Source organism: Corvus cornix, chromosome 20, assembly GCF_000738735.6.
Source record: "Corvus cornix cornix isolate S_Up_H32 chromosome 20, ASM73873v5, whole genome shotgun sequence".
NCBI classification, from domain to species: Eukaryota; Metazoa; Chordata; class Aves; order Passeriformes; family Corvidae; genus Corvus; species Corvus cornix.
Window position 1 is genome coordinate 5395442 of NC_046349.1, and position 15693 is coordinate 5411134.

At 55.9% G+C, this 15693-nt stretch overlaps 1 protein-coding gene across 1 annotated transcript; it reads right to left on the bottom strand.

Annotated features, from left to right (window-relative positions):
• Positions 1–1988: 1988 nt before the first annotated feature.
• Positions 1989–11351, bottom strand: EMILIN3 (elastin microfibril interfacer 3). Its single transcript, XM_039563728.1, has 4 exons — positions 11154–11351; positions 7907–8029; positions 4763–5010; positions 1989–4260 (listed from the first exon to the last, which is right to left on the bottom strand). Exons 1-4 carry the CDS (start codon positions 11348–11350, stop codon positions 2366–2368), a joined length of 2463 nt encoding a protein of 820 aa, XP_039419662.1. The 5' UTR covers position 11351; the 3' UTR covers positions 1989–2365.
• Between the last annotated feature and the right edge of the window lie 4342 nt (positions 11352–15693).

Here is a 15693-nt window from a genome sequence, read left to right on the forward strand (position 1 = left end):
CATTTTCCGGAAGGTCAGACTTCTTCCTTGTCCTAGTTTTGTTATGGTCAGTCCTGGCTCCCTCTTTGCTGGGAAAGCTGTTGCTGTTCAGCCACTCTAACCCAGCCCTGGCTGGGGAACAGGGAACCCGGCCCGTGGCTTGTTTTTCTCTTTGGTTTTCTCCCTGGTGTGAGGGGATGGAAAGGGTGCTTATGCAGGATACTCCCCCTGTGGGGTGAGGGTTCCCCTGGCCCATCACAAAGTACTGAGAGTTGGCTTGAGACTCCTTCCTTAGGCTAGAGGGAAAAAATAGCTTTTGTTGTCTAAGAGCAGGTTCTGTAGGATGCCCAATAGCAGCTGGAGGTCGTTCCTCAGCTGGAGAAGCATCTCAGCAGCTTTAGGGTAACTCCAAATCAGCAAAGCCCAGAGCAGTGAGAGTGGATTCTGGTGCTGTGAGCATCTGGCAGGGCTGAGCAAGTGGTGGGGGGCCACGTGTTCCCTCCATGCTCCCACAGCTGACAGCTTGTGCTCCTCTGGCAGGGGAACGAGCTTTTACTGCCTGAGGGGAACATGGTGTGGCCATCTGGACTCAGTGATCCCTGTGGTCCTCCCCAGCCTGGAAGCATGTTTAAGGGAGCTCACCCAGTTTTTTCTGGGGGAGGAAAGGTGCCCAGATGCATCTCTGCTGGGAGCTGTTGCTGGTTTGTGCTGGTCGGAGCACAGAGCTGCTCCTTTATGCAATCAGGGGGAATCAGGGAGGGGATTGTGTTGCAGAAGAGCAGGGACAGCCTGGTGAGGGTAAGGGGCACTGTGTGAGAGCCAAAGGCTGGCTGGTGTGGAAGGGTTCATGAGCTACAGTGCTGAACTGATAGAAAAATATGTTCCTCTGCTATAAAGTGCCAGAATTGCTTGGATGGAGGTCTTTAATTTCCTTCTCATCCTAGTAATGAAGTCACCATTGGCTGATCAGCAGAGGGTGCCCATGGGAGGATGCCACCTCTAGGGAGAGGTGGATTCTGTGTGCAACAGCTCTGTAGGGTAAGGCTGGAGCTGCTCAGGAACGTGGACATTTTCCGGCCTGCCTGTTCGTGGGAAACCAGAGTCAAGCTGGGTAAATCATGTGGGGTTTTCATTCTGAGCTGAGGAGAGGTCTCCAGAGGTCTTCTCACAGATGCCCTGCCTTGTTCCACATTGGTGTTGGTCCCACGGCTACTGGCATCCCAGTGGGATCAGAAGAGCATGAGGAGGACACAGGCTCCTGCTCCCCCACTGCTGCACTCACACCCTGGAGCAGCTGGAACTCTCCTGTCTGGGACAAGATGATGGCATTCACAGTTTAAGCAATAAAACAGGAGAGAGGATGAGGACTCTCAGTCCAGCTCAATAAAACAGAACTGGAGGACAGGACTGCTCTGTGCCCAGCTTGGTCTCTGCAGACACCTACGGACCCACCTCTCCTCGGGGAAGACACGTGTTTTCCATAACCCATCATGTCAGTCCCAGGTGTAACCAGAAAGCCCAGCAAAGTGGGACTGCAAAGCACAGCAGCCCCAGGGGCCGTGGGGCTCTCCCCAAACACTGCTGCCACAGGTTTTAGCTACTCAGTGTGGGTCTTTGGGATATGGCAAAGGACATGGGGGCAGCATTAGGAAACTGAAATCGGATGAGCACCATGACATAAGGATTGTTCAAAAATATACATACACATACCATGTATATATATATACACATATGCATATGTGTGTTTTCCCAACGCACACCCTCATAAGCTCCATAAGGCATGTGCATCTGCATGGAGGAGGGAGCATTATAAATGGATTTACCATACACAAGGAGGGCTGCCATCTCAGAGAAGGGAAGCCAGTTCCCGGAGGGACGTGTGAATACGTGTGTTCTTTGAAATCTGCAATTCCTGTGGTGAGTTTTGTTCCCTGCAAGGAGCCCTGGCTCTGCTCAGTCCCTGGATTAAGATGCAGGTGGTCTTTAGGTCAGAGAAACTATTCCTCAACTGATAACTACAGGGTTTTATTCTTCAAGAAATGATAAATCCACAAAAATAAAATTGAAAAAAATGTTCCCGCCTCCAGCTTATTCCTGAATTGTCCTTCTGGGGTCATCAGCCCCAGAGCCAAAGCAATACCCCCGGCCAGGAGGCAGTGACACTGCTGCACCAGAGTAAGGGCAGCTACCGAGCATCAGGAAGGGAATACCAGCATGGCAGAGTTAAGGAGAACTGGGGCCAACAAGAGTAAGGGAAAAAAAAATGTAGCAGCTTTTCATAAAAAAATTATCCCAAGAACTGTTGTCACATTGGAGCAAGTCTGTGTGATATAAGTTAATCCTGTCCTTCACAGCAGGAGAAGGAAGACATGGCATGGCAGTGTGGCTAATGCTGCCTCCTCTCCGCCTTCTCTTCCAAGTGCCCGACCTGTTCTGCCAGCTCAGAGACTTTGGCTTGGCAGTCAAGGAGGTTGTCCTTCAGTCCTGTTATTTCCTGAGAGTGGGCAGCCAGTGTCCCGTTCATGTGGTCCATGTAGTCCCACAGACTGCCCGTGTGTTTCTCCAGTTCCTCCCTGATGTCGTCCAGGCTGCCGGTGATGGCCCCCAGCCTGCTGCAGGCGCTCTCCACCCGCGCCACCCGCTCGTCGAAGTGAGAGACCTCCTGCTGCAGGCCATGGGCCACATTCTTGCAGGAGCTCAGGTCGCTGACAATCCTGGCTTTGAGTCGCTCCAGTTCTCCCTTGAGGTTCAGGACACGGCGGTTGCTGAAGAAAAGCTGAGAGCCTTGGTCATTGACTTTCTCCTGGATGGAGTGGACCTCATCCTCAATCTTCCGCTCGTGCTCATCCAGTGAGGAGTTGACATGCGTCACGGTGTCTGAGTACTGGGAGACAGAGTCCTTGAGCCCTGTCAGAGACTTGCTCACGGTGTTCAGGTTGATCTTTAGCAAGGTGATCTCCCCTTGCAAAGCCCCCGATGCTTCCTCCTCGATTCGCCGCTGGATCTCCAGGATGGTGGCGTTCAGCTTGCGCAAGAGGTCGTAGTTGCTGTCCATCCGGAGGAGCAGGTCCTGGTTCTTGTTCTGGCAATCCTCAATCTCTGTCCGGAAGGTCTCCACATCTTTCGAGGCCGAGGTACAGCCCAGGGAGCAAGTGCTCTCCAGCGTGATGAGGCGATTCTGCAACACCTCCAGTGTCTCATCCGTCCGTTTCCTCATGCTGGCAAGCTCCCCTTCCAGCACGGGCACCACTGCTCCGTCCATTCCCATGGGAGAACTGACATTGTTCAGCTCCCCCACTATGGTCATGAACCTGTCCTCCAGGGTCTGCATTTTGTCTTCAAAAGCAGTCCTCATGCCATCCACCTCTGCCACCACCGTGCCTCTCATGCTGTCCTCTATACCAGAGCAGCAGCTCCCTGTTTCCCTCTCTGTAGCATTGAGTCTGGCTTCCAGGTCCTCAAAGCGCCCTTCAAAGAGGTTCCCTAGGGTGACAGTGGAGATTTCTCCATCCAGGCGTGAGTGCAGGTTCTTCTGGGACTCAGAGATGCTGTGAAGGCCTTTCTCAAGGATGTTCATGCGCTCAGTGAGGTAGTCCAGGTTGCTGCAGCAGCTTTCCACCACCGTCAGCCCTTGGATCTGGGTCTCCAGCTGGGAGATCTCTTTCTTAATCTCCAGCTCCTTCCCATCCAGCGTCTGCTGCAGCCGCAGGTTGGCAGCTTTCTCCTCCTCGCACTGCTGCCGCACCTCTTGGATGCGGAAATCACATGTGGTCTGGATCTTGCCCAGCTTCTTCTCGAAGCCATCAAGCAGCTCTCCACGCAGGTTGCTCAGCCTCGTGTCCACGTACTCCTCCAGCAGGTCGATGGAGGTGAGGGGCGAGGGCCGGGCAGACTCCAGCAGGTGCTTGATCTGCCCGTCGTGGTCCAGGACCATGCCCCGAACCTCGTGCAGCAGATCTGCCTTGGTTTTCAGCACGTCGCTCACCTCCATCACTTTGGTCAGGATCTCCCCCACGGGAGGGTACGTGGCGATGTCAGCTTTGTCCGCCACATCCACCAGGCCGTCGGGGATGATGCCAAAGCCCACGGATGAGTCTGGTGTGCCTGGGCTGTTCATCAGGGAGCCTATCATCTTGGTGGTGTCCTCCTGGATGGCCAACCGCAGGCGGTCTCCCAGCCCACTCACCATGGTGTGCAGGCTGTTGTAGGACTGGGAAAGGCGCCTCACCTCCTCCTCCAGCCGATCCAGGCGGTCCCCGAAGAGGCCGGGCAGCTTCCTGCCTGCACAGGGAAAGAAATAGAGAGGGAACAGTAAGGGCTGGTGCTCCTTTAACTTCCCTCCTTCAAGTCCTTTCCCATAATGACCATGTGTCCTGCCCTCTGTTATTGTCATTTCAGCAAAATCTCAGCCCACATCTCTCCTTAAGATATCAGGAAACCCTCTTTCCTCTTGGTATCCAGCCCTCTGCTCCCAAGTTCAACAGCAGGTGGTGATAACATCCCAGGGGTGCTTTATCTTGAGATGCACCCTATCAACTCCATAATTAATGGGAAAATGCTTTAAAGCAATGAGAAAAGGCAATTTTGAAGCTGCATGTTTTGAAAGAAACAAGATTTTAAAAGCAAGTGGTCCTCAAAGCAATCAAATGTCATGTCTCTGATAGAAAACGTCACCCACTGAATTTTTGCTAAATTCATGCTCTCTGCTGGAACAGAGAGAACCTGGAGGTTTGAATGCATTACAGTGGTGACCTGGGGACATGAAGCAGGAGTGATATCTCACCATATTGGTTCTTCTTTGGTCCTGGAAACAGGTCAGGGTGGCTTTTGGGATAGGGAGGAAGTCTGGGCATTGGGAACATCTTTTGCCCGGGAGGCATTTTAGGGCTGGGATGCTGGGGCAGAAGGCCAGGCTGGTCCGTCGGGCTGTCGTGGCACCCTTCTCCCATGAAGCCCGGGCAGCACCTCCAGGACAGCTCGGTCACTGTCTTGTATCCAATCTTGTATTTGGGCCTGAAGAAGGTGCGGTACCTTTCCAGGAGAGGGGAGGGAGGGAGAAGACAGTTTAGAGAAGCAAGCTCAACATCAAGCAATAGAGCAGGGTCACGGTCCCGTTGGATGTGGGAGATCTGGGCACATGGGAAAGCCCGGCTGAAACCCTTGTGCTGCACCTGCAGACCAAGGCCCACCTTCTCCAAGAGCTCTTGCTGCACCATAGCTCAATGTAGCATTACAGTGGGGTTTTGGTCGAGTATTTTTTAACCTAGGATGCTGTTGATTTAGAACTGCAGCTCTAAGTGTATTGCTGCAGTCCCTGGCCTGATAGGTGACCACTGTGACAGATGCCACACTGTTTGGCGACTTCTGGCCCAGCAGGGCACAAGATGAAATGATGGAACTGATTTCAAAAGCCCTGCAAGCTCACATCACTTCCAAGAGGGAAGTGGACTGCTTGTAGAAGTGTTTTGCACTTTGAATTGACCTAGTGGGATCCAAAAAATCCTCTTCTCAACAGTAATCCTGTCTGGAAGCCCCCATGAGGGTTGAAATACTTTTGGAAATGTGTTTTCTCTCTGTGTGGAGGGCATCAGTTTGCTGGGAAGCCTAAAGGGTCTTAGGCTGGCCTGGTGAGGGTCCCCAGGGTAATGCTGTGATGTGCACAGAGGGATGGCTCCTTACACTGCCTCCTGCCCCAGCTGGGATGCCCTCCATCGTGAATTTGGGCACTACAGCACTGATCCTCCCTTACCCAGCGCACAAGGTGCAAGCCCACCTCACACCTTGCCCTCTGCTCTTGCTCTGAATGGGGTCCCACCAGTCATGAGGGAGGATTCAGCTGCTCCCTGCTTTCCTGTGGCACTTCCCTGTCGGGTAGCAGGGATGGGACAGGACCCTGCTGGCACCTGTGCTCCCCCACCAGCTGAGCTGAGCCATCCAGGGCTGAAGATGGCACTTTTCTCACCACCTCTAAATACCAGTGCTTTAAGCCTGTCTTTTGGAAACTTCCAATCTGAATTTACCAGGGCCTGAACATCTTGAAGTTTGCTGTTTTGCAACAACACACACAATCAACCTCTTGTTCTTCTCCAGCACGTTCAGCAGAAGGTCTTGGAAGAGCAGCACAGCCACCTGTGCGGCAGAGGGGCTGCATTAGGCACTTATCCATTGGTCAGGGCAGCACGTGGGGCTGATTCCCTGTCATCCACATCCTTGTCCGAATCCACAGAGTCCCCAGCCCAGGCTGCAGCCCCCGGCAATGCTGCTTCCACTGACTCCCAGCGAGATACAGCCACCTCCATACACGCCACAGGGCAGGGGGATAAAGCAACCCCAAATCTTCTGCTCTTTGAATCTCTTCAAAATTTCTCAACACCAATTTCCCAAAGGGACAGTTTCAAAACAAGCTCTTCTTGTTACTCCTCTTCACAGGTGCTGCAGAGTTTCAATGATCTTTTCTTCTGTTGTAGTGTGTAGAAACCTGCCCAGGTGTACCACAGGAGATTGCTGCTCCAGCCACAGTCAGGGGGTGAGGCAAGGATGAGGATGGCCTCCAAAAGGCAGAGCACCTTCTCAGTGTCATCCCAGCCTCTGCAGAGGAGCTCAAAGCCCTTGGGCACCTCCAACTCCTTCTCCACTGCTCCAAACCATGTCGAGGGGAAGTATTTGCAGCCAGCTGCACAAACATTAGTTGATAGCCCCAGCACATGGAAAACCCGTGTTTCCCTTTAGTCCACGGATGCAGCATCTGAGGCTCTGCAGAAAATTCAGCTGTGGGTCCATCTGCCCTCAGAAAACACTCTGGTTTCACCATGGTTTTGCTTGAAGGAGACAAGCAGAGGACACTGTGGAGATGGGAGAGGCTTTGGGGATATCCTCCGTGGATACCAGCAGCTGCAGGATGTCCTGAAGGCCCCGAATGCTGCTAGAACACTTGTGATGGAAAGAACAAGTGAGCGAGTGGGTCTGACTGCCCGTCTCTGCCAGCAGAGGCTGCGAGCAGAGCCCGTGGCACCACCGGCACATGGAGAGTCCCAGCCAGCTGCCATAGGACGGGCACCAGGCTCCGACAGAAACTTCCCTCATCCCAGTTTTCCTCTGTGCTCAGCTCTGCTCCACTCCTCAGGCCTGGAGAGGATGCAGAAGAATGGCTTTTCCGCATGGAGCAGCATCCCTGGAGGGTGGTGAAGCACAAAGCCCCAGTGTCTGCCCTTCGCCGCCAGCGCATCTGGCTGTGGCACAGTAAAGTGTTTCCCTTCAGCACTGACGAGGTGGCAAAGAGTTTTGCAAGTATTTTCCTGGAGCAGGAAGCACTGAGCCATCCCCAGCCACGGGTTCCATTTCCTCATCCTCTCTGTCAGGTCCTCGCAGAGCTGCCGTCATTCTGCCACATTGCAGGTCTGTGACAAGCTGCTTTCCTACGCACATGCACAGGCACCTGACCACTGCTCATGATTTCCTGATTGATTTCTGAATCACAGAATATCCTGAGTTTGAAGGGACCCATAAGAATCATTGTGCCCAACAACTGCACAGGGCACTCTCAAAAATCACACCATGTGCCTGAGAGCATTGTCCAAAGGTTTCTTCAACTCTGTCAGGCTTGGTGCCATGATCAGCTTCCCTGGGGAGCCTTTTCCAGTGCTCAGCTGCCCTCTGGGTGAAAACCTTTCCCTGCTATCCAATCTAAACCTCCCCTGACAGTTTCTGAGGAGGCATAGAGCTCCCTCTCCCTCCTGACAGGTCCCACCTTGCCTCCTCCCAACACCACGGCCCTGCCACTAACTCCCATATCCAGGAAAAGTCCTTCAACTCCTTTCCATGCCCCTGCAAAGTGGGGGTTCATGGTCAGAAAGGTGGCACAGGGTCTCAGGAGAGAGAGGTCATTGGGAGGGGAAGGGAGGCATGCCCCAGTGTCCCCCATACTCACAGCACTTTCCCCGGGCACTTGGGTCCCCAGCTGCACTTGTGGTACTCGGCCTTGACGTAGCTCTCGGCCCCGTCCTGCAGCGTGCACGTCACGTTGCGCTGCACCACGTAGGCACAGTAGCTCCTGGGGGGAAACACAGCAAGACACTGTCACCCCCTGCCCAGCTGACAGCAGTGCCTGCACTGCCGGACACTGCCAGCGAGGTCTGGGTGGCAGGAGCTGGAAGGAGCCCCCCCAGCCTGGGAAGCTGCTGGGTAAGGGCATCACAGCCACGCTGCAGGAGCAGGGTTCCTGTCACAGCCACAGGCACAGGCACATCGTCACCACTGCTAGTGGTGTCACCAGAGCTGGGCTGTGCTTGGCACAGCATGGACTGTGTGGTGAGACTGTGTGAGGACAATCAGAATCCCAACAGCAGCAGTTGTGGGAATAGCACCCCAGAAATAGCTCCAGCAGTGCCTGGCAGGGGTGGTCTGTCCTGCTGCAGCTCGTGGAGTGCTGCCAGCACAGGGGCCAACCCAAAGCCTTCAGCCCTTGCTGTGCTTTTGGGTGCCACCACAGGCACAGAAAGGAGATGTGGCTCTGTAGGGCTGCAGCATCATGGGCAGGGATGGAGGAGCAGATCCCTGGAGGCAGGGATGTGGAGCAGATCTGTGATGGAGGCTGGAAACCCCTTCAGATGTCTGGGACAATACAGAGAGCTTTATCCCTCCTGCCATCCACCTGCAGCTGGGTGCCACAGGTACCAGCCAGCTCCAGCCACAGAACCTCTCCTGAGCCAAGCAGCAGATCCAGGTGCTGAGGATAAGTTGGCTGGGAGGAAGGCGGTATGTGGGAAGGATGCAGGACTGCTGGTAGGACAGATGGAGGCCAAGGCTGTTCCAGCTGAAGGCAGGGCTGCCGGCAGGAGCAGATGGACTTGGTCCACAGGGGCAGAGACAGCAGGGATGTGTGGTGAGGCAGGGATTAAGGACAGGGGGATGTGGCAGACGGCAGAGCGGGAGGAGAGGAGGGCACAGGCCCACCATGCAGAGCAGAGCTGAGGCGTGAGGTCAGCGGGATGGAGCAGATGGGCCAGCGCAAGCTGCAGGTGCAGGGAGGTGTTCAGTGAGGCGGGAGGACATGGCTTCCCCTGTGCCAGCTGGGGGGCTTGGGGTGAATGGGTAGAGAATGTACTTTGTCTTCACCTGTTTGCCATCAGTTCTTGTCCCTCCTTCATCAATCTTTCCCCACTCAGGGCGAGCCAAAGACCTGCTGCTCTGGCCCCTGAGTGTGACATGGTGGGGCTGGGGGAGGGCTGTGCACACCCACCCTGTGCATGCACACACACACATTCGAACAGGAGACACCACTTACTTTTGGTAAGCCCTTCTTACCAAATCCTTCTGCTCCATCCTGACTGTCACAGTCCCTTTCCTCTGCCTCCACCTGCCAGAGGTGTCTCAACATCATCCAGACCATCATGACAAGCCCATGAGAGCTGGGCTGAGGCTCTGCAGCTCTTTTCTGTGCTCAGCCCTGAGGCTGCTCTCCACAAGCCATGTTATGGCCATGCCAGGGAACTCCGACTGCATCCCAGCCTGTGGCCAGGCAGCTGAGCAGCAGCAACCCCAGCTGCCTCCCAGTGCCCCTGTCCAGAGGCCCTGAGCAGGCTACTCAATCTCCAACAGCCCACCCGGGGCTGGAGCTCCCTCCGTGAAGCAGCAAGGTGTGAGCAGGGTCATCCTCCCTCCAAGCCTCTCTCTGCTCCCTTCCCCTGATCCCACACCCCCAGCACATCCCACTTGCTCCCCCCAGGAGCTGCACCAGCACATCCACCCCAGCCCCTCACCGAGGGCTCCCTTTGATCCCCTGGGATGGGCACACACCTCCCAGCTGTGACTGGCATTTCCAGCCTGCCCAGACCTGAGTGGCTCTGCCCTGGCAAGGGGCTGCCAGGCTCAGAGCGTGAGCAGGGCCCTGTGCTGCTCCCTGCTCCTGCACAAGTGAGTCATTCATCCGTGCACAGGACCGCAGGAGAAGGAAGGGCAGCCACTTCTCTTAGCTGGAGGCAAAGGAGTTCATGTGTGCATGTGGAAACTTAGGATCACCGTCAATCCATAAATCCAGGAGCTGCTTACAAACACACCACAACTGTCCTAAGTTAGCTAGTAGCCAGTGCAGGCAGATCTACTAGCCACTGCTAATTAACACTGCCTACCTGCGACTGCTTGGGTTAGTGTGGTTCTGGCTCGCTCTCCCTCTCAGAACCCCCTTCCCTTCTCGCTCACCTGTGGCAAGCAGTTTTATAGCTCCAGCCTGATGTTTTTAGAGTGAGCAGCTGGAAAATGTTACGGGTTTTTGAAAGCTCTCACTGGCACTGCCAGTATTGTTTGTCCTGAGGGTTACTTTATTCATTTCAGCTTGTTCATAGCCCCACATCCTCCCTCTTTCAAAGGAGCCCGACAGAAACTGCTCCAGCAAACAAGCAGAGAGGGAAGCGACACCCCCCTCTCCACCCCCAATGTAACAGCTCTTATGCAACTGAACGGAAAAAGTCTACAGTATGTGTAAAACCACATTCCTCACTGCCTGAGCTTTCCAGGTTTCTTGAAAATACTTAAACTCCAGTATGTATGTATTTTACAAGCAAATGAGCAAATTCCCTCCAAACCAACCTGTGTTTTCACACATAGGTCTGTGCACTGCCCTCCTCCCCTCCTGCACATCACCCCTGACCCCCCGCGCCCATGTCACGCAGAGCAGGTACATGCACCTACCCCAAAACCACACACGGGCATCCCCACCTCCTGCAGCCCCGTCCCGCACGGAACCGTAGCACACATGTCCCCACCGCACGCAGCCCGTTCCCTCTTGGAAACACAACTCCCGGACCCTCCTCTAGATGGAGGGGGGGCACCGAGACACACGGACACTGCTACGCTGCCGCCAGCCCTTGCTCAGTACCTGGCACACGATATGGAGCAAGGGATGCCCGCGGCCGGTACCCAGGGACTCCTGCCCAGCCAGGAATGCCCGCAGGCGAACCCTGGGGAAGACACCCATGGCCGGCACCGGGGGTTGGGTACCCGCGGCAGCCCATCCCCCGGGGATGCTGCCTGTAGAGCCCAGACGCGTGGCCGGTGCCCGCTGGCCGCGGTCCGTTCCCGGTAAGGGATGCCCGACGGAGACCCGGCTCGGTGCCCGGGGGCGGCGGTTCCCGGTGCCCTCCGCATGGGTTGCGCGGCCGCGGCCGAGGGTCGCTTACTTGTGCTTGCCCACGGGCTTGCCGGGGCCGAGTTGCGGGCTGGAGCCGGCCGTGTAGAGGCTGTACCTGCCGCCGTAGGGCAGGGGGGCGGCGGGGGGGTAGAAGGCACCCTTGGCATCGGCGAGGGCCAGCAGCGTCCCCAAGGAGAGGCAGGCGAGCAGCGCTCCGCGGCGGCGCAGCGCCCGCGCCCGCCGCATGGTCCCGGCCCGGCGGCGGCGGAGCGGGATGGGACGGGACGGGATGGGATGGGATGGAACAGGACGGGGCGGGACGGGGCGGCCGCGGGGCCCCGCCGGGACAGCGCTGCGGAGGGGACCGGAGCGCCGCCCGCTGCGCCCTGCCCGGCCCCTGCCCTGCCTGTCCCTGTCCTTGTCCCTACCCCTGCCCGGCGGCACACGCCGCTCCGCCGCCCGCCCGTCCCCTTTTGTACGGCGGCGGCGGGGGCGGGCCGCGCTCCTCCTCCCGCCCTCCCACGGCCGCCGACCCCGGCCCCGCGGGCGGGGAGACAAAGAGAAGCCCCCCGACCCCCCTTCTCCCCCCGTCCAGCCCCCGCCAGCGGTGCTGCAGCCCCCGGCGCAGTCCGGGCGGAGCGCGCTGCCGACCCCGGCGGGGGCTGGACGGGGCTCGCACCCTCTCCCGGCCCCGGCCCCCTCTTCGCCCCTTCTCCCGATGCCCCCTCCCTGCGCACCGGGCGTTTGCCCCCACGGGGTAGCAGGTGCAGCGGGGTCTGGAGCCCTCTGGCTTCTGGTTCCCCCCAGTCCCCAGCTCTGCTCTGCTTCATCCCAGAGTACAGGGGAGAGAAAGGCTGAAGCGGCCCTAACTCTGCCCCCGAGGACATCTGTGCTGCTGGAGATTGGCGGCTGTCAATCATATGGCTGGCACCAGCCTGGTGCATCGAGCATCCCCCAGCGAACCCAGAACCTGCAGGAAGAGGGGACAAGAATGTGGTGCTATTTTGGAGTCCTCCTCAGATTTTGGCTTTGGATCCAGGCTCCAGGAGAGAGGGGGGAATCCCTTGCCTTTCCCTGCAGCTCCCTGGATCTCCCATAGCCAAGCACATTTCATCTTCCGTGGCTCTGGAAGGCATGTCCGTGTGTCCTCACCATCCTGCCCTGCAGAGACCCCTGCTAACCTGCACCCCGATGCCCCCACCCACAGGTGACCCACCTGGGCCCTGAGCACCCTGTCCTGCCCTGCCAGCCCTCCCCAGGCTCCACACCATTAACCACAGCAGTTCAAGACCCCACAGCTTTTGGGTAGGGGGGGAAAGGACCCCCACCTGGGGCACTGGGCATTTTGGGAGGGGGCACCATCCCTGGTGCTACCCAGTGGAGGTCTTCTTGAAGCCCTGCAGAGGTGAAGCCATGCCAGGGAGCAGGAAATTTTGTGATATATGCGGACAGTTACACCCTTGGGAGTCTCACCAAAACATTACCAGGGGTTTGATGAGGCTCCTGTCTTGGCTGGCAGAAGCCAGCTTCAAATCAGGGAAGCACCATGACAAGGTGTGCAGTGCTTCTCTGAAACTCTTGGAGGAAAACAAGAGGTGGCTGAGAAAAGGTGGCTGGGTGAAATTCCAAATGAAGGAGTGAAACCTGCTGCTGGGGGAAGGAGGCATCAAGGCTTGGGCTGACACTGAGACAGAGATGATAAGATACTGAGACAAACGGCCTTTTTTCAGTTAAAATGAGTCTTTGGCTCAGTCTGAGGTGAGGACGGAAACATTATCAGGAGAAGAAAAATCCATCAGAGGGCCATGCTGGGAGAGGCGAGCTGGACAGACCAGGCGGAAAACCAAGAGGAGGAAGCCTGAGCAATGAAGCAGTGCATCCTCTCGGTTCAAGCTGCTGCAGGGTGTTGCTGAGCTGCCATGTGCCTGTCAGGCTGCACCCCAGAGGTGCTGCAGCATGGTTTGTACGTGGTATATTTGGCAGCACATGAAGCAATCCTCATCCAGCTGGTGCGTGGAATTGTTCCGCTCCGCTGGGATGCTGCAGGAGGGACGGTCCATAAGCAACTCTATAAAAACAAACAAAAGCCGACCGAGCCTGCCTGGTTTAATGCTGGATGCCAAAGTGGAGAACGAAGCTTGAGCACAGCCTTAATTTTTTTTCCCTGTGCACAGGGAGTGTGAGCCAGTTCTAATAACAGCATGCTGCACGTGTGTGTCTGAGGCCTCCGGAAAAAAACATCTGGTGTTGCACAGCTTCAGAAAGAGCCCTTGGCCCCGGCCTTTGAGCCTGTGCTGTGCTGAGTGGGTACAACGGGGCTGAGTTAAAAGTGCCCATCCATTCTCACCAGCTTGGCTGGGGAAGGGAAAGAGATGGGAGCCATTGCTCTTGGGTGGATGTGTCTGTCTGTCTGCCTGTCACTGCACTCTAAACCCACCTTGGAAGCACCAGATCCCTTTCTGTCAGATTTCAGAGTGAGGCAGGATCCTCAGAGAGACTGAATCCCATTTTCTTGTTGTATTGTCTAATTGTTTATGAAAAGAGACATCTGAGTAGACAAGGGAGCGCCAAACTTAGGTCCCAACTGAGGAAGTGGATTCATCATCAACTCTTTTATAAGACATCAAGGAATCCATACAGGAGAGAGCCATTATGAGTGCCCCAAACCATGGGAAAACCTCTCATGTGCCTCGTTAGCCATGAGCTAATCCAGCCATGAGACACAGAGCAGCAGGAAACTGGGATTTGTTAAGTTGCCCTTCTCAGGGAACAGCTCAGGTTGGACTCCTTGGTGCTCAGCTGTGCTGCTGCCAGTCCCCACCACACTGCAAACCCTGGCCGGGCACAGGGGGGTGCCTGTGGGGAGCTGGGCATGGCAGCCTGGCTTTGGAGAGGTCTCATGTGGAGAAAAAACAGGAGACTCCTTCCTTCCAGGGCATCCTCCCAATGTGGGCACATCCCAGGGCTGATAGAGAGGATGCCAAGCCCCGTCTCACAGAGCTGTGAAGCACATGCTGAGCACTGAGCTCTCCAGTAGAATGGAAGGGCTTTGCCACACTGAACTGCAGCCAAAAGGCTCTGCAGAGCTGCTGTCTGGTCAGGGAGCACCAGCCTTTGGTGCTTCCCAGAGGAAAGATCTGCTTTCTCCCCTGGCTTCACCTGGAGAGTAAAAGGGATCAGATCAGAGCTGCTGCTGCTGCTCAAATCTGGATGCTGGGGAAACCCTGCCCGCAGGGGTGCCTAACCTGGAGGGCTGTGTCCACCAGTGATTCCATATGAGCACACCCTATAATGGCTCAGCATGTGCCTAGGGAGCTCCTTTCTCCACTTGGACTGCCAGGAACTGATTATTTTGGTTCTACCTCTCCCCCCTGCACAGCTGTGCCCCAAGCTAGTCCAGGAATGAACAGGTAGAAGTTTTTCCCTACTAAGGATCCAGCAGAGGACATTATGCAGGACACAGGAGGCAGCCAGAAGCAGGAGCTGAGCAGGAGGAGATGAGAGCAAGAGCAGAGGCACTACGGGCAGCTACTCCCCTGCTCCGACTCCTGGGGAGGGCTGGGGGAACCACCACGAGGCTAATTTCACGAGCGGCTGACACCAAACAGTGACCTGTTCTGCTTCCCATGCTTTTTAATTAACACTTGCATGGCCTCATCAGCTGAGTAATTGCCTCCCTTCATGGGTCAACAAGCCAGCAGCCCCTGACCTCCCGTTCCCATCTGGGTACGAGGTTTGGTGCCTGCACAGGGCGCAGTGGGTGTGCACTCTTGTACCACCAGACTTTTCAGCAGGCGGCACAGTGACAGCAAAAGTGACAGCACAGCCCAGGAACTCTGCAACTCAGCTTGATCTTGGCCAGGACCAGCCTTGCCCACCCTAATGCCGAGCTTTAAATAGGTACCACGGGTGGAAAACCCCCGGCCATGCTGGGCAATAAGAGGGCAGTTTCTCTCTCTGTTGCCATGGGATAGGAGCAGATTGCAGCAAGGGAAATATAAGTAGAATATTAATAATAAAACAGTATCTGCTAATAAAAAGAATATAGCCCCGGAGAAGACTGTATTGAGCCATCTGGAGATTTTAAAGGAAAGGTTAGATAAAAAAAAACCTGTCAGGACCAATTTGGGCTAGGGAAATGGATTGGATGGCTTCCCAAAAGCTCTCCCAGCCTGCGTTTTTCCAAGTACAAATTCATTTCCCAAAGTGGCAAGGCAAGAGAACAGCTCTATTTAGAGGCAGAGTTTCTCCCTAGTGATTCCCACTGGATCAAAGGCATTCCTTGAACTGGCACTCACAGAGGCCTTTTCTCTTGGCAGCGGGTCTGTGTCTGTATGAGAGAGGGAGCCTTCTGGACAGCCTGGATTTCCCAGGTGCCCATCCATTGGGACCCACTCAGGGCTCATAATCCCTGGGAAGATCCCACAGCTATCCCACACTGCTTCCCCAGCCCCAGGGAGGACTGGGGACACTGTGTTGTCCAAACTGGCAGGCAGGATGCATATCCCAAATGCCACAGCAGTGCAGTGGGATATGAGTTCAAGGAGAACAGTGATAGTTCTGCAGGTGCTCCAGTTCCCAGCTAAAAC